The sequence below is a fragment of the Passer montanus genome, unplaced genomic scaffold (assembly GCF_014805655.1).
Source record: "Passer montanus isolate IOZ18808 unplaced genomic scaffold, ASM1480565v1 scaffold28, whole genome shotgun sequence".
Classification (NCBI taxonomy): domain Eukaryota; kingdom Metazoa; phylum Chordata; class Aves; order Passeriformes; family Passeridae; genus Passer; species Passer montanus.
Window position 1 is genome coordinate 6996449 of NW_024367483.1, and position 25521 is coordinate 7021969.

General features: G+C 38.5%; 1 protein-coding gene across 4 annotated transcripts in view; it reads left to right on the forward strand.

The window, feature by feature from the left end:
* ROBO1 (roundabout guidance receptor 1) overlaps window positions 1-25521 on the forward strand; it is a 634903-nt gene that overhangs the window by 580957 nt on the left and 28425 nt on the right. For 3 of the 4 annotated variants that reach the window (XM_039713255.1, XM_039713254.1, XM_039713252.1), the window contains 7 exons: window positions 1635-1756; window positions 3930-4161; window positions 5380-5501; window positions 9032-9203; window positions 16251-16448; window positions 19851-19877; window positions 22542-22584. In XM_039713255.1, the coding sequence (XP_039569189.1) occupies window positions 1635-1756; window positions 3930-4161; window positions 5380-5501; window positions 9032-9203; window positions 16251-16448; window positions 19851-19877; window positions 22542-22584 (916 nt within the window). The remainder of the gene's footprint in view (window positions 1-1634; window positions 1757-3929; window positions 4162-5379; window positions 5502-9031; window positions 9204-16250; window positions 16449-19850; window positions 19878-22541; window positions 22585-25521) is intronic. The other variant, XM_039713253.1, reaches the window with a different exon arrangement.

The following is a 25521-nucleotide window of genomic DNA, read 5'->3' on the forward strand; positions in this document are numbered from 1 at the left end:
GCTGAAAACCCAAGAGCCACACAATATCGCAGTGAAAATAACAACTAACACAAAATTTTCTCCAATTTTAAGAAATGTGTCAAAAGTGTTGAGTGTCAACTTTAGATCAGTTCTGCTCTTCTTCCAGTATAATTTCATTTTTGTTTAAATTGTGGTCTAGCTAAGAAAGTTCAGAACTTTCCAGTTGGCTTTTGTCATGAGGGTGGTATAGTCTGGTCCTAACTGCTTGTTCATTCCACAGACCAAGATAAAAGTAGGTTACTGCCTTCAGTGCCTGCATCCCTTCAGCACTGCCTTCCTAATACCTTCATCTTCACACTTTACAGACAGTAACAACCTCATTCCTGGGTGTTTTCACTGACAGTCCCTGTCTTGGAAGCTTGGAGCTGGAACAAGAGAGCACATATCATTTTATAGCACAGATGTGCAAATGGCTGAGCCTGTGAATAGTTTGATCCATATTGTGGATGACTCATCTCCTCTGACTAGCAAACCTAGAACTAATTATTCCACTGGCTTTCCTGTTACATTCTGAGCAGGGTGATATTTAGGCAATACTCCCAAACAGAAGCTTTTATCTTTAATGCTTTCAAACTTTGGGAGGAGGGAAATACTGTGATAATGGACTGTTTGCAGAACATACTACATGGAGATATAGCAGTGACTCAGTGGAGGATTTTTTTGTTTTTTGTTCTTTTGTTATTACCGATGTTGCTTGCAAAGAATCCAGATTTGTCACTCACTGACTACACATTAACCTCAGTAGTAATCACTGCAAGTACTTTTCATGAATTTCCAGTCACAGAATTTTAGCCGTAGTCAGCATGGTATTTGTTTAAAATGAGGTGATCAAGGAGTGAGATTTGAACCTGGAACAGAAACTGTTACTCTGCTTTCTGTAGTGCATGTTTTAGACACCCTCTTAGTGATTACCCTGTAAATTTTACACATCTGACAGTCATTCCATTTCAGTTAAATGTGCTTTCCAAGGGCTCAATATGCAAAAAATATGTGTTTTCGTCATACTGTTGTGTGTTTTGAGAGGAATTGGTCCCTTCATCCATATGAATGTCCAGCTGTAGGATAGACCAAATATCAGACAATCCAGACAGCTCTCAACTGGGCTCTGCCTCCTGTTTACAGAAGCCTCTTGCCATTAGAGAAGCTGCAGCCCTATGACTAATTTATCTTTTCTCTGGTTGTTAACATTATTTTGTAGTAACACCAAGTAAGTTTGTCATGAATTTATCTAAAGATACAGCTTCTGCTTTTGCTATTCTTTATAGGTTTCCTGGTCTCTTGGAATTGGCAGCGGGCAATAGAATGTTTTCCCAGCAGGAAAGAATAAAGAGTTGCTACTGTAGCTATTTACCTATCCTTGAGTGTGGTGTGTCTTTTTGTGCAGCATTACCCTCACGTTTCTGTCAAAGGAAATGCAGTGTCTTGAGTTGGTACTATCTAAACATTGGTGATTTGCTCAAGAAAATGCTTCATGTAGTTTTTTCTTAGGAAGTACTTAGGTTCAACTTCAATAGTGATAGCATCATATACTTTCTGACGCACTTATTGTATTTACATGTACTTATTTCAACAATCATGTGTACTTGTGAGAATGGAATCTTAAATTATTGCAGATGTTCCACCAACAAGTCAAGGTGTGGATCACAAGCAGGTCCAGAGAGAGCTGGGTGACGTGGTGCTACACCTGCACAACCCTACCATCCTTTCTTCCTCCTCAATCGAAGTTCATTGGACTGTGAGTACAAACCTGTACCCTGCTGGTGGTTATATGTGCTGCTGAGATGTCCTGCTTCCACTGCAGTGGGGTCACACTTTAAGAAGCTGAGTATTTTGTATGCTTGCAAATGTTTTTCCCTGGGAAAAATTTTTGTGCTCTGCTTTTCCATTCAATTTTAGTTATTTTCTCCATCTTTGTCTCCATAGAGAGCGCTGTTTACAATAGCTAAGGGTTTCAGAGACCTCCTCTGGAAGCTAAAGGACCTCCTAAGTCAAATCATTTGAAGCCTTTCCACTGCTTTCAGTAGGACATGTATCAGTTCCTTAATTGGATAACATGGTTATCCCTGTCTGTCAGTCACCTGTAGAGAGAAAAACTGCATAATTCTTTTTGAAAGTGTTACCTCCCTGCTACGGACACACTGACAAACATACCTAAATCAGGGAGCCATCATCTGAACCTCTCCTTCCTGTGGTACCCTAAGTACACCTGGTGCAGGGAGAAGAGGTAGAAAAGGCAGTGTCATATTGATGTTGCTCTGGCAGCAGGAAAGCAGAAGGTTGGCCACGTGGAGGACATAGCAGAGGAACTGAGAGAGTGAGGAATGTAACTCAATGATCAGTTTGAAAATGGAATGCAGAATTAAGAAACATTTGGGGATATAATTATATCATGTACAAAAATAAAACCATAAGGAGTGAGCTTTGAGGTCTTTGTGCGACTTCCATCTGAATATTCCAATATATTGTCAGGGGTAGCGTGGGACAGCACGGGCTGTAGCTCCTGCCATGCCAAAGCAGAATATTTTGAACAGGAACAAAAGGCATTTTGACTTTGTAGAAGAGCCATAGCCCAGAGGAGTCCTGATCTACGCCCAGGGCTCCTCGATGCTGCAATAATGTCTGCTGTGCTGCACAGTAATTACACTCTCACCTGCAGTACGGCCACCTGCAGCAGGCAATCTCCTGTTTTAAACTAATGCATTAAAACATCTTCCAGGTTCCTAGCAAATTTTGTTTGACCTTTACTTGCAGAACAACCTTTTCCAGACAGGCAGCTTTTGTCAGTCTCTTGGGTGGCCTGTGGCTTCTCTGCAATTTCAAAAATAAGCATTACCTCAGTTTCAGCTAACACATGCATTCTTTATGTGATTATTAAAAATGAAATGTGTTGCTCTTTCGATTAAAATTGCAAGCACACAGTTTTATTATAGCATTGTATGAGATTTTTGAAAACAGGAAAATCTGATGCACTTAAAAAATTTTATTGTGGTTGTTACTGGACTTCCTTATTCATCAGAAATTGAAACCAGCAGTTAAAAAGATAGTGAATGTTCCACAAAAGATCAGTTGTATAAGGTAGCTTTCTCTTTCAGGTATAGCCAAACATATTGGATCTGCCCTTGATTACACTCAGATCTCTTTCTCCATACATTTAGTATAAAATTGCCTTAGTTTGAAAAGCACTCAGGACTATTGAGCATCAGCTTGATTTGCTTTTCCAGGTCTTATCCATGTTACCATAACTGAGTTTTATATTCCTTCTTGAAACCTGGCTCTTTCCTTCTAGCAAAGGGCCTCCCACTGAGTGGGTGGACATGGAGGAACTCTTTGGAGAGATCTGCCCCTGACAGAGCCCAGCCACAGCCACAGTGCCAGAGGGCCACCCTCTCAATTTGCTTTCCCCAAAAAGGAGCAGGCAGGAAGCAGTGCTCATTTCACAGGTTTTGGGAAGTTTCCACACCTCAGGAGAGTTGACAGGCTCTCTCTTTGATCTCCATATTCATCACCCTGAGCTATGGCACTGTAGATCTCCCTTTCCCCATATGTCCAGCCCTGCTCTCCAGATTCAGTTTTGCAGCAGTCTGACCTGTGCCAAGCTCTTTTGCTCCATGGATGCAAAGACTGTTCATTTCATGGAACTGAGGCATATTATACAACTTCATTATCCCCCTTTAATGCCTGCCTAAATCCTGGGAAACCAGCACAGTTCTACCAGCATCACAGAGATTAATGCACTTGTGAGTCAGGCCTGTAATTTGCTGTAATGCAAGGAGCCTTTATCTGCTTTGGCAGTGATGTTTACTTTGAATAACATGAGGGATAGTCCAGGGGCCGTGCACGGTGTCATGGGCATCACCCCTGGTTCCTGCCTGTTTATGGATATGTTCTGTGTTCTGCTGTCTTGCCAGGTGGACCAGCAATCCCAGTATATTCAAGGATATAAAATTCTGTACCGACCTACACCAGCATCTTATGGAGAATCAGAGTGGCTGATCTTTGAAGTGAGGACTCCCACCAAAAACAGTGTTATCATTCCAGAGCTGAAGAAAGGTGTAAACTATGAAATCAAGGCCCGCCCTTTCTTTAATGAGTTTCAGGGAGCAGACAGTGAAGTGAAATTTGCAAAGACCCTGGAAGAAGGCAAGTAGGAGCTAGACTGTCTTCATCTTTCCTTTTTGAAGTAGCAGCCTGGCCAGCTTTCCTCTGATATGTTCATTATTTGATCTTGTTTGAAGTGCATGCTGTTTGAGAGCAGCAGTCTGTGGCAGAGGAGACTGATCATTATGTGAATTGTTTGGTGACACAGAAGTAAATATTCTGAGCCAGGCATGAGAGACAGAGAGAGAGGGATGTGCAAAAATCCCCTCCAACACACAATGAGAAATGCGCTTTTTTATCTTCCCTGCAGTGTGTGCACTCCTCCCTGCTGAGTTCATGGGCTGGTCACAAGTGACTTCTGTCAGATTCAAGCACTTGCTAATCACTATCTTGAGTAGATAGCAGACACCACAGAAATCATCAAAGCAGTGTAGCAGGGGGAATGAAAACCATGGTTTTTAGAAGGCTTTTATATGTGGATCAATCAGTGAGACAAAATAGAAAGATGAATGTGGGCAACAGATAGAGTGGACTAAATTATGTATTTCCATCTCATACATGTGCTAAAAAGACAGGGTTCATAAAGCTCTTCTCTTTGTTGCTGCACAGGCATGATAAGTATGCAAGGTGGCCAGTGCCTCTGAATAGGGATTTTGGTGCTTCTGCTAGATGTGCAGCCTTCCCCTTTCTATCTTCCTCCCCCTTTAGAAATGCTGTATAGCTCCAGTTTATTGCTGCACGTGGTTCAAAAGGTGTGCATAGCTGCGTTCATACTCAGTGTCAGCTAAGCATCCACTTTTTAGAAGGATTATTTCAAATTCAAAATATTAATTATTATTATAAATATGTTAATACTAACACATTTTATCCAGATTTTAGTAAGTTTTGTATTACTCATTATTTTTTACACACTAGAGGAACTGAGATTTAGACTATTGATCCTGGGTGAGCTGATTTGAGACCAGTGAGGAATTCAGTGCCCAGAACTATGACATGCAGGTAATGGATATCTGAGAGTAGAGTTTGGAGTGTTACTTTTCCTGGCCTGCACAGCAAAACTACAGCAGAACTCAGAGCCTGGTTGTTGGGTCATACATTTTCCTTCTGTATCTCTTCATCGTGTGGGCACAAACTGCCCTCAGTGAAGGGTGGGGTAGAAAACATTGCATTTGTAGAGCCCAGAAACCATCTTCCACTTGAACAAACTCACTTGTGGGTGTGACAGACATAACCATTCCATTCTTCTTTCCGAACAAACAGCTCCTAGCGCTCCACCTCAGAGTGTTTCAGTAACTAAGAACGATGGGAATGGGACAGCAATCGTGGTCACCTGGCAGCCACCCCCTGAGGACAACCAGAACGGGATGGTTCAGGAATATAAGGTACTGCTGGCACGGCTGGGCTCCCTGGCAGAGGGAGCGTGGCCAAGTAGTGAGGGAAGGAAGGGCTGTTCGTGGATGCTTGGCTCCATCTTCTGGTTGCTCAGAGAAAATGGGCGAGAAAGTCACTGCTTTGAATCTAACTCCTTATTTAGTGATTCTGCCTAGGTGGTGTCAGGCAGTTAAAAAAACCTCCATAAATCAAAGCAAAGGGTCAACACTCTTAATTAAAACAGCTCCTGCCTTGCCTCCATTATGACTTGGGAAGTGCACACACAAGGAGAGAGGGAATCATACCTGTTTGAGAACCACTTTGTGACTCTAAGACACTAGCCAAGGTAGTAAATGTAAACAGGCTTAATGAGTTGAAAAGCTCAGGGATAATAATTAACAGTGTTAAGATCTGAGTAAATTATGCGTAACTGGGTAGTTAAAACAAATGGAAAACTTTCAAGGAAAGAATGTGATTCTATGATAATAAATCTATTAGTGCATAGAGATTTTTTTTCTTTTCTTCCAAACACAGTACTCGTTATGTTATTTAATTTTTAACAAATTGAAAGTACATTAAAAATATTTATTGTTTGTTATTTATTTGTGAACACAGACTGTATTTGCAGTTCAAATTTTTTGGTGATAATTTACATAGCAAAGTAAATGAAGTTTATTTTTCCTAAACAAGCTAGAGGTGTTTTAAATGTAGATATTAAGTAAGCTTTGTAGCCATGGAAGGGCAGGAGCTTTGATTTTAGCCCCCTGAAAATGCACATTATTGAGAAAATCTTTCAAATTATAATGTCTTTGCAATTTTTCAGGTTTAAACACAGTGCTATAAACCTATATTCCTAGCCATCAAAACTCATTCTGATTTTTTTTTTCTTCTCAGTCAAAATGGGAAAGGGAAGAGATTTATAAGCTTCATGGTCAATTTAGAATAATAAAACCCTTTTCAGAGGGTCAACTGATAAAATAAAATCTGTTTGTGGCCTAGTTTTGGATATATAATACAATGTAATTGGAAAAAATACTTGTGAAGTTATTTTATTCTCAAGACAGACCTTGAGAATTATTTACAACAATAAACTGCATCAGAGGAATGTTAAGGTTGCAATGACAGAATGACAAAAGTCAGGAAATTCACATTTCTAAGTGGCTATAATCTATACCCCAAATCCCAGGATTTTGAGGAGACAGGTTACCAGGTGCTGGAGCAGGCACACTGTAGTGCTTATCTAGCAGTAGATGGCACAGTGGCACATTTTGCATCTGTATTTGTTGCACTGAAGCCATTGTTTTCCTTTGTGCTTTTACCATGGACAGAAAACTGACATAAAAAAAAATCTGTGAAAATATGTATGCCATTCCTACTGAAGTTGCTATATATAATTACTGCTTTTGTCAAAAAAACCACTGAAATGCAGAACTGATGATTTTAGATTAAGAACTAATAACAAGAAAAAATTCAAATAGAAGACTTGTGAAATTTTCTCTTTTTCTTTTCTCTTCCCCTTTTGTTTTCCTAGCTTCTCTTTTCTCTCAGAAAATAATAAAAAAAAAAAGCATATGTGGGGCAGTTCATTATTTTCTCAGCAACTCAGATCAAAGGCAAGAGTGTACCAACTTTAATTAAAGTATAAAATAAATAGGAAGAAGGATACTATCTTAATTGAAGAATTGTCAGTAGCATACACAAACCCCCAGAAATTCAAATTTACAGCCTAAGTAATTTTCTGCTTCCCTAACACAAAGTTATAAATTCTCTCGTTCTACTAATTCTCTCTTCCCTTACGTGTCTGTTATAATGTGAATTCATTCTTCTTTTATAGCATTCTAAAAGTTCATTTTCACTTGCCTATTTATGTATACAGTCAAATGTAGGATGGCAAGTACTGAACAACTTAATGTTTGACCTGACATTCTTGTTTCATGCATTTTTCCACGTACTTAAGCACCTAAGAACAAAAGCTTTTTTTTCTGAATTAGTACTTCATGATCACAAGTACATAATAAATGGATTTCGTTGTTTGCACATGCATCATTTTACAAGGTAGCAGTAATAATTTCTGTGAAACTGACTTAAGTCCAAATGTACATTTGAGTCTTTTGTTCCTCACTTGAGTTCTTATTTATATAAGAGCATTTTTGTGCCCATCCTTTAGGATTTAAGAGCAGTATTAGTAATAATTTTACCCCTAGCACTGATTGAAATAGTCTCTATATAGTATCAGAATACAAAAAGTAGATTCTCTTCATGTGCTCTGACCTGCTCTGCAGCAGCGCTTACACATATCCTGTGCTGGGATTCGATTTCAAAGGAACTTAAAATGCATTTCACATCCTCACAGTGTCCCACTAGCCTTGTTGCAGTCCATGGCATCCAGAGGAGGAAAAAGGGTCTTTATCATGCCCTGAAGGTGAGATAAAATTTCCAGTGTCCAGGCAGAAAGGGCTCTACAGAAGGGGCTGTAGAATTGTTCTACATGTGAAAGTCTATCCCCCTCACCTGGCAATCTCCACAGCAGCAGAATTGCACGAGGGATTTAAAGCAGCTATCTGGGTACTAAATCTTTTAGGAGCTCCATATGTTGAAAGTAAAATCTTCCCTCCCGTGTACAATCAGCCCAGGTTCTGATATGCTGCTGTTCTCAGCCAAGTTTGCTTCTTTACAGATAAAGTATTGAATTTAACTAATTTAACTTCCTGAATAAATGTTCTTTGTAGAGCAATACATTTGTGGGAAAGGCACAGAAAGGAAATAGGTACAGCTTCATGACTTTTTTTTAGCAGATGTAGATTAGCTGCTACTTCACCTTGAATAGCAGTTGGGAGTTCAGCCGTCCTCCTAAAAGCATTTGCCACATCAGTGGTTCAAGCCTAAAGAGATAAAGATAGCTCATCATATTGTTTCTCCCAGCCATTTAATTTCATTGATGTAATATATAAAGTTGTGATTTGAAGTCACTAGAACTGTATCTTGGTCTCATCCAAAAAATGAGATCTGATATCGCTCTGTTGTCTCAATTACAAGATAGCATATCACTCAATATTTGCCCCTTGCTGCCATCTTAAAAAAATAAAAGAAAAGAAAAACCTAAATCTTTTTTGATTCCAGCATAATATCAATTCTCTTAAGATGTCATATGATGAAAGACTTGCTTGTGCACTTGTTATGTGACACTTAATTCCTGAAGAAGAGAATTGCAAATTCATTTAATTGAAATTGTTTATGTGAACAGTTCTTGGCTGTGGGGCTTCCCTCATTTCTTCTGTGCTTGTAGTGTCATTAGCACTTGTTGAACCCTAAATGAATTGTGATAAACTCATCAAATAATGGTAGTAGTTGGACCAGCACATTGGAACAAGAAGTGTCTTTTCAGTATTCATAGAGGGCTTAGGACAGCAATCCACGACAGCAGATGTTAGAACAGTGACCAAGTGTAGATTTCTTCATCCAGAAGGAAAGAATGTGTCAACTTCCCTTCTTCTTCCCCTTCAGAGCTGAATTTTGAACACTTACTTGTGCTTCCCTGCAGGTTTGGTGCCTTGGCAATGAGAGCCGATACCACATAAACAAGACAGTGGATGGCACCACCTTTTCCGTGGTCATCCCCTCCCTGGTGCCCGGTATCCGATACAGCGTGGAAGTGGCTGCGAGCACTGGGGCAGGACCTGGAGTGAAAAGCGACCCCCAGTTTATCCAGTTAGGTAAGCTTCCTGGTAATCCTGCCTCTTGGGTTGGGTTGGGTGATTTCTGTTTGTTTGCTTTCGTCTTTTATGGCACCAGAAATACTTTCAAGACAAGTGAAATAGATAGTGTTACTTGATCTCAGGAATAGCAGCATTTGGCATTTCTGGTTTTAAACTTGCCTTAGAACTGCATTCTAAAGGTGGGATTAAAACAACACAGGGCTGTTTTTAAATCTCCCAGTTCAGCAGTGCTTTTTAGATGTTGACTTTTCAAAGTGAATTTTCACCCTTAAAAACTTTTAGGGAAGTATGAATCATTAGGTGTTGGTCCACTTTAGGGATGTAATTTGTCTTGACCAGATTTTATCATTATTGAAGCAGAAAACACAAGCATCCTAAAATTAGGGACAATAAATATCAACTATGTGTGAAAGCTAGTAAATAACCTGAGTATAGGAAAAAAGATGTACACAAATGATTTACTAAAATTTGACCTTCTAATCTCATTTACACCAAACATCACTGTCAAAAATGTCAACCAGGGACATTGCTCTTGTATGTTTCTGGGGAAAATGCGTCTTTGCTATTGGTTAACTGAAGATTATTTAAAGTAGCTTTAAGTATAGTCATATGCTGCTTTATAGTATGCCTGGAGCAAAATACCTTATCATTACAGTGTATAATTATGAAAGCAAGCTCAGCATGTTGCTTTGGACTTCATGTACTGTCTGTCTCTCTATCATTAGTAGATCTACCTTCTTATTTCACTTGCTGTATTTAAAAATCTATAATTAAGAGCATGTGAAAACAAGACAGAGCAACTAATATGAAAAATTACTTGTACATTTCCTTAGGTATTAAAAGGAAGGCCATCTTCAGCTTACTTAAATTAGACAGGTATATGATTCCCAATTACATTGATGGAAATTTTACAATAAAATAGCACACAGCTTGCATGATATTCCATTAATATGGAATTATTACAGGAAAACCCTGTAGTTAGTTGTTGGATTGTTCCTCCCTATAGCCAGGCAAAATCAAGCTTCTTCTATATGGCTTAGGTTTTGAAAATTCTGCATTAGAGATTTATGAGGATAACCCCAAATCTTCAAAGCCAAAGGCTTCATAACCAGGTTTTTTTTCCCCCCTTTTGTCTGATGATAAGCAAATTCTAAATAAAGGTGAATTTTATAATGGGACTTAAGGACTTTGAGGTTTGTTAAGTAGAAAAAGAAGCAAACGAGACTGTCAGGGTCAGGTTTTTGCCTGCTTCTGGGTTCCTGGCCGTTATTGTCACTATGCTAGAAAACAAGAAGTGATCCCACACCTTGGAAGGTGTTCAGATGTGCAAGTCTGGTAGAATACACGTTTCCCCATGGCTGGAGTTTGTTTTCACTGCTTGCCTCTAATGAAGTGGCATGCACAAATCTAGGTGCACTTTAGTAAATCCCATATTTTGGTTGTTACATGGCAGAGATGTGGAGACAGGAGTCTTGTGGAGATCCATGCCACAAGAAACAGAACGATGAAATATGTAGATGGTGCCACAACCCTTTCAGCAACTGCAGGAGGCTGCTGAAAATTAATGCTTAAATTTAAGTGTTAGCACTCTTTGGTAGCACAGAGCAACCTAAATCATCCAGGTGGAAGAATGGCTGCAGATTTTTCAATTCTGCCCTGTGATGCAAGTTCTCCTCCAGCCCCCTCAAGGAATTGGATTCTTAGTTCTTAGAAGTGCTCCCAGCGTGGGGGTGGAACAGAGTTTTTTGGGTAGCTTTCTGAAGAGAGAAAATTAATTTGTTGATGTCATAAATTGGCACTTCTCACCAGCAATAAATTACATTGTTACAGAGGCCAGGGAGGGGGAGGAAAGAGGACTAAGATGCTCCTTGTAGAAGGCTTGAAACAGTCCTGACACGCTGTATGCATGTCCTCTAAAAACTGTGTGACAGCTTTGAGTTACTATATTTCTGACCCTGCTCCCAACTATACCTTCAGGAAATCTTTTCCTGATACCTGAATTAATGCAATCCTTCATTTTTAAAAATATATAAATAGGAATTCCATGTGTGAAAACAGCATATACTGTGTGATTCTGAGGTTCACTTTTTAAATAAGAACTTCTCATTAAAATCCAACATCTATCTCCTTATAATGTGCTTTTCACACAAAAACGTGAGACTGGGCTGTGGCTGGATCTCCTCTTTGAGCCTGTGTGCCGTGTGGGATGCTCCCAGGTTTGTGACTCTGGGACATGCCTGGGCAGAGCCTCAGCCGGGTGTGTGACAGGAGGAAGCTTCACCCTTCCGGGGCAGACTTCCAGGAGGAGAGGGGAGGACAGGAGATGCTGGATTCCCCAGGAGCTGAGGCGTGCAGTCGCAGTCCCATGCATCAGCTGAGCTGTGATAAATGACCTTGTGCACGCACTTAACCTGTTACAAAGACAGGTACAAATTGTAATCTCGAAGCTCTTTCATTTTCCACGTCTCTGCTGACATGAAGCAGCTCACTGAGCTGTGGTACCCCAGACTTCCCGTGCCACCAGGGACAAGCCAACGAAATAAAATAACTTGCTTGTTATTCATAAGATCATGAGATCCAATGAAAAATTATGTGTCTCCTTAAAACACCCTGCATGAAGCTTCTGAATTTGCGTCTTAGCTTTTGAATGACCTTTTAATGCTTTCTGTAGAACTCCAAGGTCTTTAAAAAATGTTTGTTTATTATTTTTTTAAAGAAAATATATTTTACATAAAGAAAGACTGCAAAAGTTTTGGTGTCAAGGAAAAAAAAATCATGAGACCTAGCCACAGCTCACTATATTATGCCTATAACAATGTGCTCTGCAGAAACAAAATCACAGAATTTCAATAGAACCTTTTATTTCCCTGTCACAACATGTAACTTAAAGACATTGTTTACAAAAAAGCTCTGTACAGAAAGAGGAGAATTAGCAATATTTTGCTGATCTGTAGCCTGGCTTTTGTAGAATGATGGGATACTGCCTGTGGTAGCTTGGCAGTATTACCTATGCTTGTTGACAGATAAGTAGTAACACTGGAACATGTTGTGATGTATTTGTTTCTGGTACCAGCTCTGAGAAGGCCCACAACTGCAGTTAATGTTACTCTTAAATACATAATTTGTGTGAATATATGGTATGCAGTTATTTAGTAAGAGATGGCTGCACAATTACTGTAAATATTGAGTGTATTATTTAACCAGAGGATGTCTCAAGTGTACAAAACACAAGAAAGTCTCATTGAATCTTTATTATTCTAACTACTTCATTTAGGAGATGTGATTTGTGAAATAGCTAGAATGCCTTCAGGTTGTTATTCTGTCAGCCCTTAAGGTACTTTGAGTGTGATAGTTGTGAGGGGTTTTTTGTTGATATTTTTGTTTGTGGTCTGCAAACAACTTACGAAAGTAATCTTTATTCATACCCCTCACAGTTCAGATCAGTTTGGTGCTGTTACCTCAAGTTGTATGCTAAAAGATTGAAGTGCACAATTGATATTTTATCAGTTTGGGAAACGTATATCTAGAAAGGAGACAAAATAGCATATTCTAACCTTGGTAATATTTCACCAAATAATTTTCATATTACATCATGCACATATATTTGAGATAACACTCAAATATGTTACAGGTTTCAGGTGTTTTGCAAGTTTTTAATTGTCAGAATTGACAATGTCAACACCATTTAGATATTCCTACTCAGTGTTTGTACGTTTTTAATACTGAATGAGACATACATATGGAAGAGTACCATACCATAGGTTATACTTGTACAAGGTAAAGTTAAGTTACTTGCACACCTCTGAGCCTGGAATTTCCTGTCCTTTTGGAATCTTTGGCATTCCCGTCATAAATGCATATTAATATTTTATTTATCATTTAGCAACTTAAATGTTAGCTTTCACATTATTATTATTTATATTAATATTTAACATTAGAGGATTAGAGGTTCCAGTTCTCTATGTAAACTCTAATTAGTTTCCATTGAAGTTTGAAACTTGGAGTTTCAAGACATTCAAATCAAGTAGCTTGTGAGCAATAGCCACAGCAACATTATCTGTGATTAAAAAGCAAGTTCTTATCTTGGGGTAAAAGAAGGGATGAGTCACTGTGATAATATGCTGGTTTCAGGGAGCTGTGGGATCAGCCTGCTCCAACAACTCTGAGGCATTTCCAAGTACATTAAATGCTGCGGCTGCTGCTCTGGCAGTAGGATGCACTTTGCCATAGAATGTTTATGTTCCCTTATTGTTCTGGCACATCTCCCTGAAGAGTGCAAGCAGGAACAGGAATGTTCGTATGAACCATTTATATATCAGTCAAAGTTCCAGAAATTTCCTGGGATGAAAAAAAAAGTAGTTTTCTTTTTTTTTTTTAGTTCAAGCATTATTTCTAAGACTGATCATTCAGGATCTCACTGGGCTATTAGGGAGAGAGAAGATGCCCTTCTCAAAGAAAAGCTTCTAACATAAAGTTCCTGGAAGTGTTTAGTGATGAGGAGGTCACTAAATTTCATTCTTTTTATATTTAGCTTGCTTTCTATTTTTGAATTACAACAGGAGTAGGATGTAGTCAAATATGACCTCTTGAAAGCCTTTCCATCTCCTCTTATGCTGTTTATTTGACTATATGTGAACATAGATACATTTTTGTCCTTTCCCATATGCATAGGTATATACCAGCTTATGTAATGGCTCTAACAGTCCCCCCATATTCAATGTGCCAGAAGCCTAATTTCTTAAAAGAAAGTTCATTATTATGCTGTTCTTACGCTTGCAACTAAAATAATAGCATGAAATTAATGTCAATTAAAAATAGGATAATTTTTAGTCAAAGATTCTTCAGGATTTTATAATATTCAGACACATGTTGACTGAGCAATGCAAACTGTGTATGAAAGTATACAGGTGCTGTGTTTCTGTATGACTGAATTGTTGATGTGTTTAGAAAACATTCTTATTTAGTTTCTGAGTTTGTGATTTTTTTTTCCTCCTGGATTTATTGTTTTAAAATATCTATTTTAAGAATGAGACAAAAAATATTTATCACTCTTATTTAATCAGGACCAGAGGCTCTCCATAAATGTTTTATTCTATTCCATTAAGTTGTATAAGGGATTGTAGCAGTTTAAAAACACAGAAATTACTCATTTTGAAAAGGAGACTGACGATGCGAGTTTTCATATCTTAATATGGCCTCAGCTGCAGAGAGACAAAAGACGAGATGACAGCTTTAATTCATTGGTCACAGTGTACTTTATACATTTAAGCCCATCTGGCCACTTGTGTGGAACTTCACTTGGCTGTCTCCATAAAATCTGAGGCAACCCATCTTAACCTTGCACAAATAGGCGTGAAATCCATAAACCCAGCAGACACAAAGAGTGTATTAGTACGAAAAGAATGAGTCTGCCTGGTGAACTTTCAGGCTAGGCAGTGCACTTAGGATCATAGAAGATAAAGAGAGCTGAAATATGAAATAAAATTTCCAATAAGGTAGCAGTCAAGGGCGGGGGTGATTTCTCAGCAAAATAGATATTTGACTTCAAGGTCTCAAAAACTGGAATCTGGAATTGTTCACTGGGAGAAGCTGGGACCAATTTAACCTTTTCCATTCAAAAAGGTATCCTCTTCCAGAGGAAATATTTTGTTGTGATTCCATCCCTTGTTTGTATTTCAGTTTCTTATATTTTATGTAGGCTTATTTTGGCATAATGCAAGTTGTCATCATAAAAAAAAATTCTATTATATTCACTGCTTACTTCATAAAGAAAAGATACTGGTTTTAAGCAAATAGATTTTCATTTCTTATATAGCTCATATTAATACAATTAATAACAGCACCTTTCTCCTTAAAACACTAATCTCTCATTCTGAATTTGATGTCCCTACCAATAGTATGAAGCACCTATCTCTTGGATTTATACAGGAGTAAAAGTGGGTATTTCAAAGACCAAGCTGTGGAATGTGCAAAGCAATATCCGCTCTGAGTAAAGGCTTTGAATTCTTGCCCATGCCCTGTGCAGTAATGAAATTTCCAGTGAGCACTCACTGTGGTGGTAAAGCATCAGGAAGGCAGTATTTTGGCTTTGAGTTGCTTCAGTTCAGTCAGAAAGTTTGGTCCCTAAGTGGGTTTTCTTACTGCAGTTCCCAGAAGGTTCCTGCAAAAGTTCAGTACAGAAAGAGCAGAAAAGACATTCTTAAAGGTGCTGTCTCTATTTAAAAAAAAATTAATTAATAGTTTGTAGAAAAATACATGTTCTTTATTTTTATGTGGGGTATTTAAGGCTAAACTGGTTTTGAAAGGCACTGCTTGTTCTTTACTAATGAGACTCCTTGGCTGGTTTTAGCAATTCATAAATCATATTTTAGTTATCCTTTAGCTTTTTCATCCGTATTTAAGGGGGCAAGATTGGTTATTTTACTTTTCTACATACTTTTAAATACTCAGTCTTATTTTTAATTGAAGTCAAAGTGAGATGCTGAGAGAATGCAAGCAGTACATTAGACTGTGTAATACAAGATTTAGGTAATCTGTCAAGAACTGCTAGATTAAAATATCTTCCTCAATACAAACCTCATATGAATGTAGTTTAAATTTGTAACTGATTGTCAGTTCTGAGAGTGGACATTTGGGGAGCTGACTTGCACCCATTCACATTGCTACTCGTGTTTCATACTGGAGCCTTTTCTCACTTGGTGTGTTTTTTGCTGATTTTCTGGAGCCGATGTTGCTTTTTTAAAATGAAAGAAAAATAAAAACTAGCAGTCCAGGTTTGCAATTTAGGAGCCTTTCTATTTGTATAACTGGAAGTTTGATTTTAGCAGCTTTTGTAAGCAAACAAAAGTCAGTGATACTGGAGGTACCTGTCTTGTACAGAAAGCAAACCACTTTTGTGTAGACCTGTAGAAGTGAGATTTTGAAGAGCAGTCTTAAGGATTTTACCTTGAGAAACTGGACTGAAATTATGTCAGCTCTTTTGATGCTGCCTTTTACAGCTGTTCATTCAAATTAATTGGCTGTTACTGGTGTCTTCTGTTTCAGATTCTCATGGAAACCCCGTGTCTTCAGACGATCAAGTCAGTTTAGCCCAGCAGATTTCTGATGTAGTAAAGCAGCCTGCCTTTATTGCTGGAATTGGTGCAGCCTGTTGGATTATCCTCATGGTCTTCAGCATCTGGTTGTATCGCCACAGGAAGAAGAGGAATGGACTCACGAGTACTTATGCTGGTATCAGAAAAGGTGCCCTATTGCCTATTTCAGTCTGAAACAGGATAGCAAACAGGCTGCTGAATGCCTGTTTGCTGCCTGTTTATTTTGTCATCAGTCTCTTGTTCTTCTCAGGCTCAAATAAGGAATTATCAGCTTGCTTCAGTACTTTCATGGAGTGTGGGTCAGGAGCCAGTGCAGAGAACAGCAATATTTACATAATGTGCTAAGTCTGGCTTTAGAGCATAAGTCTTGAGCTGAATACCAGGAGTAGCTTTCCGTAAAGATACTCCTACAAATGTTAAAGATGGGTTTAAGACCAGGAGCTTCCAATATGCCCTTGCTTTCTGGCACTGTATCATTTGAAGAGGAGCCGTCTGCAGTGGATGGCAGCTCCTTGTCCTCTCATCCAGTGCTTTGCCTGCTGCTGGGAGTGCTAACAGTGGTGTACATTGCCGTAACACTTTGGGTGTGGGTACTTGAATTTCTCCTGTTCTGGGGGAAGTGTGGCTGTTTGCAAAAGCACAACAGTCAGTCTGCTTTCCAAGACGCTTTTCATAAATGCTGCTGTGAGACCCTTGGCTGGGACTGAGTTCTGGGGCTATCACATCCTGCATCTGTGTTTAGTTAGAATGGCAGCAGTGGGGCTAACTTAAAGCACTTCTCATTCTCATGTTATTTCATGTTATTGGTACTTCTTATATATCGCATTGTCAGTGGTAAAGCAGTGGTTTGCAGTATACTCTCTGACAAACAAAACTAAAATCTCTACCTGGGAGGTCTTCTGGAATAAAAACTTGAGTCCTCCAGATCAAATAATTTCCAGGTTAAGCCTGGACATTAAAGCTGAATCCAATTAGCTACAGTTAATTACATCAAAGCAGTACCTCATAGGTAGTTGTAGAGAACCGTAAATTTTTGAATGAATCAGAAAATGGGAGATCCTGCTTTTGAAGAACTAGATGGGATTATATTTGCCATTTAGCAATCAGAAGAAAGGCCAAGGTTTAAAAGGTGGACGCATCGTTGTGTATGAAAAGTGTCATGCTATTACATTCTTTAGTCCCCAAGAATGAATGTGTTATGGGCGGGACAGGCAAATCAAACACAAATGGTTTTAAACAGCAGTAATACTTTGCTGTGTAAAAGAAGCAGTGCTAAAAATAGCAAATGAGTGAGTGGAAACATGGAAGTACATCCGGAGCGTTGCAGAGCTGAGATGTCCTCCGTGCTATTGGAGTACCAGTGTCCACTGTGGGCTCCAGGCACAGTGGTTGTAGTGGAGTTGCAGCCAAGGGAATTTGGAAGGAATTGCACTCTTGATTGTGTTCTGCTGGGATTTAGGGAAAGGACAGCCCCCCACATACTGCTGCACTGGCCTGTGCTGTTTTGTTTTACTAATAGCATGCTGCCACACTGCCTTTCTACAGCTCTATCACACTAACATCACTGTGCTTTCACCAGTACCTATGATTAAGCAAAAGGCATACAATTTGTTCTTAAAAATGCTTACTTCAGTGACATCAGCTATTGTTCAAAACAGCTGTGTTTTTCAATATCTGTAAAAATATCTTTTGTGTAATTTGGGGGGAGTTTAAATGAAAGTGTACAGAAAAGTAGGGTATGTATCTCTGCTATCAAGTATTCTTCAAAGACAAAACCTATCTTTAGTGAAATATGAATTGCAAAGTAGTTTGCCACTCTGCAGTTCATCAAGTCATCACTGCAAGCCCAAACTTTCTTCAGTCTTGCATTTATTTATTTTTATATTTAGCTTCAGGCCTGTCATCTGTTAAAATACTTCACTACTCCCACACATACATACTGTACTAGCAGTCTTACACACTCGGAAGAGTTTATTAATAGAAGCTCTAAGAAATTAAGTCATTCTTTCATGTGGTAGCAATAAGATTTCTTTCAGTTGAACCTTCTCAGTTCCTTAAGAAACAAAACTGGGTTTAGTACTTAGCTCACAGAAGAGAAATGAGACAGTAGCTTAAGATTATTTTTCAGATCCATGTGATTGCAAATTATTTTGAGGTTCTTGATTCTCTTTGGAATCAAGCTCAGGTTTAAACGCCCATTCTATTTTAATAAAAGCTTGTTACTATGGTTCTATATTTTGAATGTAACTAAATTAAATTTAACTATGTGAAAAGGCCTAGCTCAAAGAAAATACTATGGTATTCCCAAGAAATAAAGCTTGCTACAAATAGAGCCTAAAATGTCCAAATGCTCCATTTTTCTTTTCATTTTCTAAATATCAGATCCCTGGAAATAAATTGGCTTGGGAAAAATGGGGTAAACCTACAGCATATTCTAAATTACAACAAGAAGACACACTGCACTCCCCCCAACCTTCAGAGTTCTTAAAAAAATAAGATTCAGAAGTTGTTCTCTTAGCCAGAACCTTTGTTTGTGTTCTGGCTTTGCTGATCACCTTCTGTCTCCAGACTGTTTTTAGTGAATATTTGATTGTTTCTGTTACCTTTTGCTGTCATTAGATCAGAAAGGGCAATGTTAGCCTTGTTCTGCCATCAGTGAGAGGAAAACGATACTGTCTTGTCAACAGGAGGGGGAGCATGTGCTAATAGGAAGAGCAGATGCTGCTGCTCTGTATTTGGATTAGAGACCCTATTGATCCAAAGAGGATTTATAGTAGCTGTGAGAGAGAAGATTGTCAAGTAGTGTCATTGTTCTGTTGTTAACCTTTCCCTCTTAAAGCCAAAGGTTGGAAGGTAGAAAGGTGTTACATCTAGGGAGGTTTTTCTTTTTTGGTGATTATTTAAAAAAGAAAGATAATTACTCTGTATAACAGTCTCATCTCTGAAAACAAAAATTAATTGCTGCAGTAGATTTTAGTGTCTTCATTGCAGTGAGAGTTGGTGCCATTCTTGATTCAGAGGCAGTAAAACAGCAGTTCTCTTTGTTCCTTTTTATGATTATTATTTCCTTACTGAATACTTAAGCGTGCCTATTAGTTCACTGTAATGAGCATTTACTTAGTGAACTGCAGATAAGATTCAATAGGACCTTGATAAGGCTTTGTTAAGGAATTTGTCATTCTGCATTCTAGAATGATTAACAGTGTGGGGTTTTGTTTGTGCTAGGATTTTCAGAAAAAAAAAAATTAAAATACCAAACTGAGAAGGATTTGAAAGGCTAAACCACAGTCTCATCCCCTCAGGAGCACAATAGAATACCAAGCTTTTTGCTTTTTTTGCCTTTTTTTTTTCCAGAATAGTACCTGCAGAGACAGTCTTCTTTCTGAATTGCAATTTCAGTTTTATTTTTATATCAATGTGATTGAAATAGTGGGTTAGTTATATATATTTGTTTTGTGTTCAGCTGTCTGCTAGATTTATACTAATGTGGTATGTTTCCCTTTCTCTCTTCAGCTTAATAACCAGTTTGTATTTTGTTTTGATTTTTCAGTCCCGTCTTTTACCTTCACACCAACAGGTATATATTTGCACTTTTCCCCCCTTCTTTGTTACTTAAGCATGTTTGTGGTACTATTTCTCTTTCTCTGACATAACCAACCAGCCCAGCTGTTCTGAAGGGGTTTTTTTAAGCAATGTCATTAATGACAGGTATCATTATTTGTTCTCTGAGTCGTGTGCATTTGCTTTGTGGCTGACAATATTTTCTGTTTGTGTGTACCATTTCAAAGCACACCATTCCATGCCAGCATGCCATTTTGTAGCATGATCCTGTCAGTTTGTACAACCTGGGCTCTCTTCCTGCATATTCCAAGGGAATAATGTGGCCTCCCACATCTAGAGATGCAAAAGGTGCTTCTGGTAGAGGACGAATGACTTAACACAGCCCAGATGCTGACTTGAAAGAGATTCAGTGAGATTATAGCTGGTGAAATGTTTGTTCCTTTTCTTTCCTCTGAATCTGCATTAATCCAATGGCCTCAGAGTTGTCTGCTTTGGAAGATACAGAAAATCAAAGTGTTACAGGAGTTAGATTTCTTTGCTTGCTGCCTTAAAGGGTATTTTGCTATGAAATTTTAAAATAATCATCCTGTTTAGCTTAAGAAGTGCATTTCAAATTCAGTATGAGTTTAAAATCACTTTCTGTTTAGTTTTGTTTAGAAATGTTCAAAATATGACATAATCTGAACTATAGCCCGCCAAAGCCCATGAGAGCCTTTCCATCCTGTAGAGCTGACCTTCAGTGGGTCCTACAGCCTGGCAGCTGAGCAGCTCATCCTCTGCAGCAGATGAAACCCAATGCATTCTGTACCCATCAGTGTTCTGCTTTTCTTTTAGCTACAGTGAACAGACAGGTTGTTTCTTCCTCCTTTGTTCAAATCCTCCGTTTTCACAAGAGACCTGTGGGACCTGCAGCACTTGTGTATCCAGGCAGGATAAAACCCACCCACCCCAGCCCTGCACAGGCAGCTTCCCAGGGAATGCTAGCTCCTAATCAGCACTGTGCTAAGGTGGGCTCTGTGCAGCAGCTGAGTTACACCCTTCAGGCTGGACCACAGAGGAAGCCAGCCCCGTGTGCCTGCACTCATCCCCACGGATGGGCTCTGCTGGGTCAGCCTCACCCACGTGCTGTTAATCAAACTGGAGGGTGCCTGCTCTCACAAGTCAACCTCTTATGTTCAGTGCAGTTGTTTCCTGTTCAGCATGAGCCAGAGTGGCCCTCAATGTTTCTGTAGGCCTTTGAGTGCCTCAGTGGAGAATAATTCAAGCTCTTTATTATTTTGCTGTTATTTTAATTGGCTAAACAGAGGGCTTCTGTTGTAATCTAGGTTGTAGCACGCCACTGAAATTCTGCAGAGGTTGGAAGCTAACATCTATTCTCTCCAATGGATTCTTAACATTAAAAGAAAATATCAGGGTTTCTTAAGATGTGTCAGAGCTGGAAAATAAATAGCCTTGAGATTTTTAAAGAAGAAATTGGGAAAAACCTAAAGCATGCAAAACACTTAAAAGAAAAAAAAATCCTTGTTTTTCAATCCAGAATCTCAGTCATGCTTTGACTTCAAATTGAACCTGGCTCCCCTCTTTAGCATTACCTACAGTAAAAGACTTAGCTGTAGGAATGCATCCTACATTTTAATCCTGTTACTGTAATCACTGCCAGCATTTATCTCTCTCTTGCAGACTCACAGTTTGGAGTTCTTCTAAAGAGCAGAATTTGGCTGCTTGTTTTCAGCACATTCCTAGCTGGAAAGTGTAGAATCCATCAGCATATGCAAGGAGGCAGTCTCCTTAACCCTTTGCCAAACCCAATGTAAACCTGCAAAATTTATAGCACTGTTTCTTCTTGGATGTTTGCATCCTAAAAACTAACTCCTCAAACATCTTGCTTCCTGTGCAGGATATGCAATCCACACCAACAAACAAATGAATGTGCACATCCACTTTGTTCAAGGAGAATACTTTTGAAATGCTAGAAAAACTGTTCCTTCTAATTTAGAAAATGTTCTTTCTGCCAGACTGTTTTTTAACCAAGATTTATATATTTGAATTTTAGATTATTTAGTATGATTTATAAATCCAGATGTAAAATGTTATAAAATGTGCAGCTTCTGTGGACTCCCAGAGTGTGCTTGTTCCCTGAATGTATTGCAGTAACATTCAGAAAGAGCATTTGTTTTTGCAGTAGCTTCAGCTGTAATGAGCCATTATTTACATTGGAAGTAAGGTCTGTTATAGAATCATGATACCTCTTTAATCTTGCCAAAATAATAAGGTAGAGCAAAGCTTTAACATCCAGCCATTCATGAAATAAATATATGATCTAAATTCTTCCACAGAGTAACTCCACTGAAGTCAGCAGAGTTATGTTAAGAATAAGTTCAACCTGATGTATGGCTTCCTGCTTTCTTAAGCAATACATGTGTGTGTGTGTGTTCAGAACAGAACTGAAATATAAAACCCTGCTGGGGCTAGGACTACCAGTTATCAAGCAACACAAGTATAATGTCTAAACTTGGATTTGAAGCAGTAGCTTGCAGAATGAGACTCAGAATTAATGTATAAACAATGCACAATTATCGTCTTAGCCAAAATGAAAGAAAGGCAAAGTAAATACTGTTATTGAAGGAGTCTTGTATGATTTTTAAATTTTTTTCCTTCTTTTTATCTTTAACTATTTCAGTAACATATCAGAGAGGAGGAGAGGCCGTAAGCAGTGGAGGCAGGTAATTATGTGCTTTATTCTTATAGGTATAAATTGTGTGCAAATAAATTTAAGGATTCTGGGAGTTCAATTGCCCTTGTAATTGATGGCAGAATAATCACTTGCATAAATAAGTTTTACTTCATTATATTAGTGTATACATTTTGGCCATATATTTTCTGTCTAGGAGAAGAATATATGGTTTGAATTTTTAGGTTGACTTCCAAAACATGATTTGAAATATTTTCAGCTTTGTTAACCTGTAAAAACTGCATCTCAAAAAATGAGCAGCAGAGGGAGTGCTTTAACTTCAAAATAAAGACCTGGCTTACCACCTGATTAAGGGAGTAAAAGTAATTAAGTCGTGGCCTTTATGAAGATCAAGAAATATTGCTGCTTCACAAATACTACAAAGAAAGAAAACATTTATTGGCAAAAACCGTTGAAGACATAAATGACTTATAAGGGTAACATTTTAGGGAAAAAATGTTTCTGTGAATGCAAAACAGTTAAAGCATTGCTTAAAATAGATGGGGCACTGGAGGAGAGGGAAGTAGGTTGTAAATTTACAACCACCCACTCTGAGAACCAGGTCCATTCCAGATTGAGGATTGAACTAAGGCATGTTCACTGGGCTTATGTTATTACTTAATGAATGGCCATGGAGAAAACATTAATTTACATTTCCTCTGTCGTGGTTAAGTTTTCTTCGGGAAGAAAAAGAATGGTTTTAGCAAAAAGGCTGGTCAGAGTAGTAGTATTTTAGCAGCACACCATTTTTTTTCTAGGTCACATTCAAAGACTTGGCATGATGCTGAAATGATACTAAAATCTCAGAGACCAGCTGGGCAACAAAGTCCTGTAACAATTCCTGTTCACAAGTGGCATCTCATGATTCTAATTTGCAAAACCATGCAAAAAATTGTTAATTGTGAAGATTAGGCATAGAATAAAGCATTCCCAGTCTACCTGAGTGCTGTGCAGAGGTGATGCTATTCAGCTCCTGCTGCAGCTGGACCTGGCATATGAAGAGGAATTGCAGATATCTCTGCCCAGCACTGTGTGCTGCTGTGCTCTCATGGCCATAGGAGCATGGAGGAAAGCCTCTAGAACGGTTACTATGTGATTTTTGAATGGAAAAGTCTGTAAATCACTGGGTTGCTGCCCTTACAACAGGAGAGTGAGAAAATAGGAGAGAAGAGGGATGAACCCTCTCTTTCCCTGAGAGTTGTTCAAAAAGATACTTAGCTGACATCCTTTGTGTTCTTTGTGCCACTGTGCTTTCTCACTCTTCCCTTAGCAGAGGCTAGATGAAGCACTCTCACATAGAGAACAGAAATGAACCCACTAGTGTCTACATAGTGCACTGTAATTTTGGTACTTCTAGAGCATCAACTTCAATTTTACTGTCCTAGTGTTCAGCAGCAGCGCTAGAATCTAACAATGTATTTGATTCAAGGTGCAAACATCTGTGCTGGCTTTGTTCATTTGCATATATAGCATTGACAGCCTGTGTGATGCACCTTATTTTGTAGAATATGAAACATAGTTCTGCAATGCAAAACAAAAAATAATATTTTTTGTATATGAAACCATCTTCTGATATCCAAACCAAAGGTTACTTTATATATGCAGTGTTTTGGAAAGGTTCAGCATTTTTGCCAAGTGCAATTATGTGAGCATGTTAAAGCATTTTTCAGATTTCAAAATGTCACAGTGATCTATTTCAATATAATCCCCACTTGTGTGATGCTGAAAAAATACCCATTTCTGTGGCAATCCCTTTTCTAGACAGGATTTGAGTAATGGTAATTGTGCTGGGTTGATTCCAGCCAGCACCCAAAAAGCCACTTGGATCTGTCCACCCCTGCCTCAGACCCCATCCAGTAATTCAGAGAGTCAAGAAATTTCCTGCCGAGGTTAAAGATTTTTGGAAATTATGATCTCAAAGCATCACCAGGTTATGGATCTGTAATGCAAGCATCTCTTGCCTAAATGTCTCCAATTAGTAGAATTCTCATATGCTTATATACATCACACCACATTTCCTACATGACAGCAGGTGTGAATGCAAAGTAAATTTTAGAAACAAAGGATCTTTAATTCCCTGTGCAACAAACCAGTACACAGATCTTTAAAGTGCTGAAACATTCTGGGATGCTTTGTCTTCTCTGATGCCTTGAGGTGTAGGTTCATTGTAAGAGCAGAGTGTAGGGAAAAGAAACAGGGAATTTTAAACCAGCTGCCCTGCTCACAGGCCTACACAGCTGTATATTTATTTCAGAATTTTTTTAAAAAATACTTCTTTACTGAATGCATATTGGCTGGTTTGTAAGCCTGACAGCAAGTCAAGCCTCATCACCTCCTATGTTAAATTGTCAGATGACATATGCAGTACAGAAATATATACACATATATGTATAGATCTTTTAAATGTCATTCTACGTCTATGACTTAAGCCTGCAGCACTGACAGACTCTATCCCCCACAAATAACTGCATGCAGCTTGTATTTTCAACTTGCAGTTTAAGAGGATTAGCATATTTTATTTTTGAAGATCATCACATCTAATATAATGGAAAATAGTTTCTGCACTATTTCAAATGGAAAGTTGCTTTTTAAATCCCAAGAGAAGGGGACTGTGTTCATATGTGTGTATGTGACAGTAGCTGAAATTACCTATTTTTTAAAAACACCTTAGTTATCAATGGTAATTTTAAATGGTGTGGAACTGTAATATGCCCCACTGCATTGCTAGCATGAAAACTCAAGAGCCACCAAGGATTCTACAGAAGATTCATCAGAGAGACTTTCACACTCACTAGAAAAATTCAGTAATTTGAAAAACTAGGAATGCTCTTTCTTTCTGCTGATGACAAGATTACAGTTTATTCCAAATGCAGCCAGCGTGCAGCATTCATATCTGGATATTTTTCAGGTGGTCAGTATTCCCAGGTAC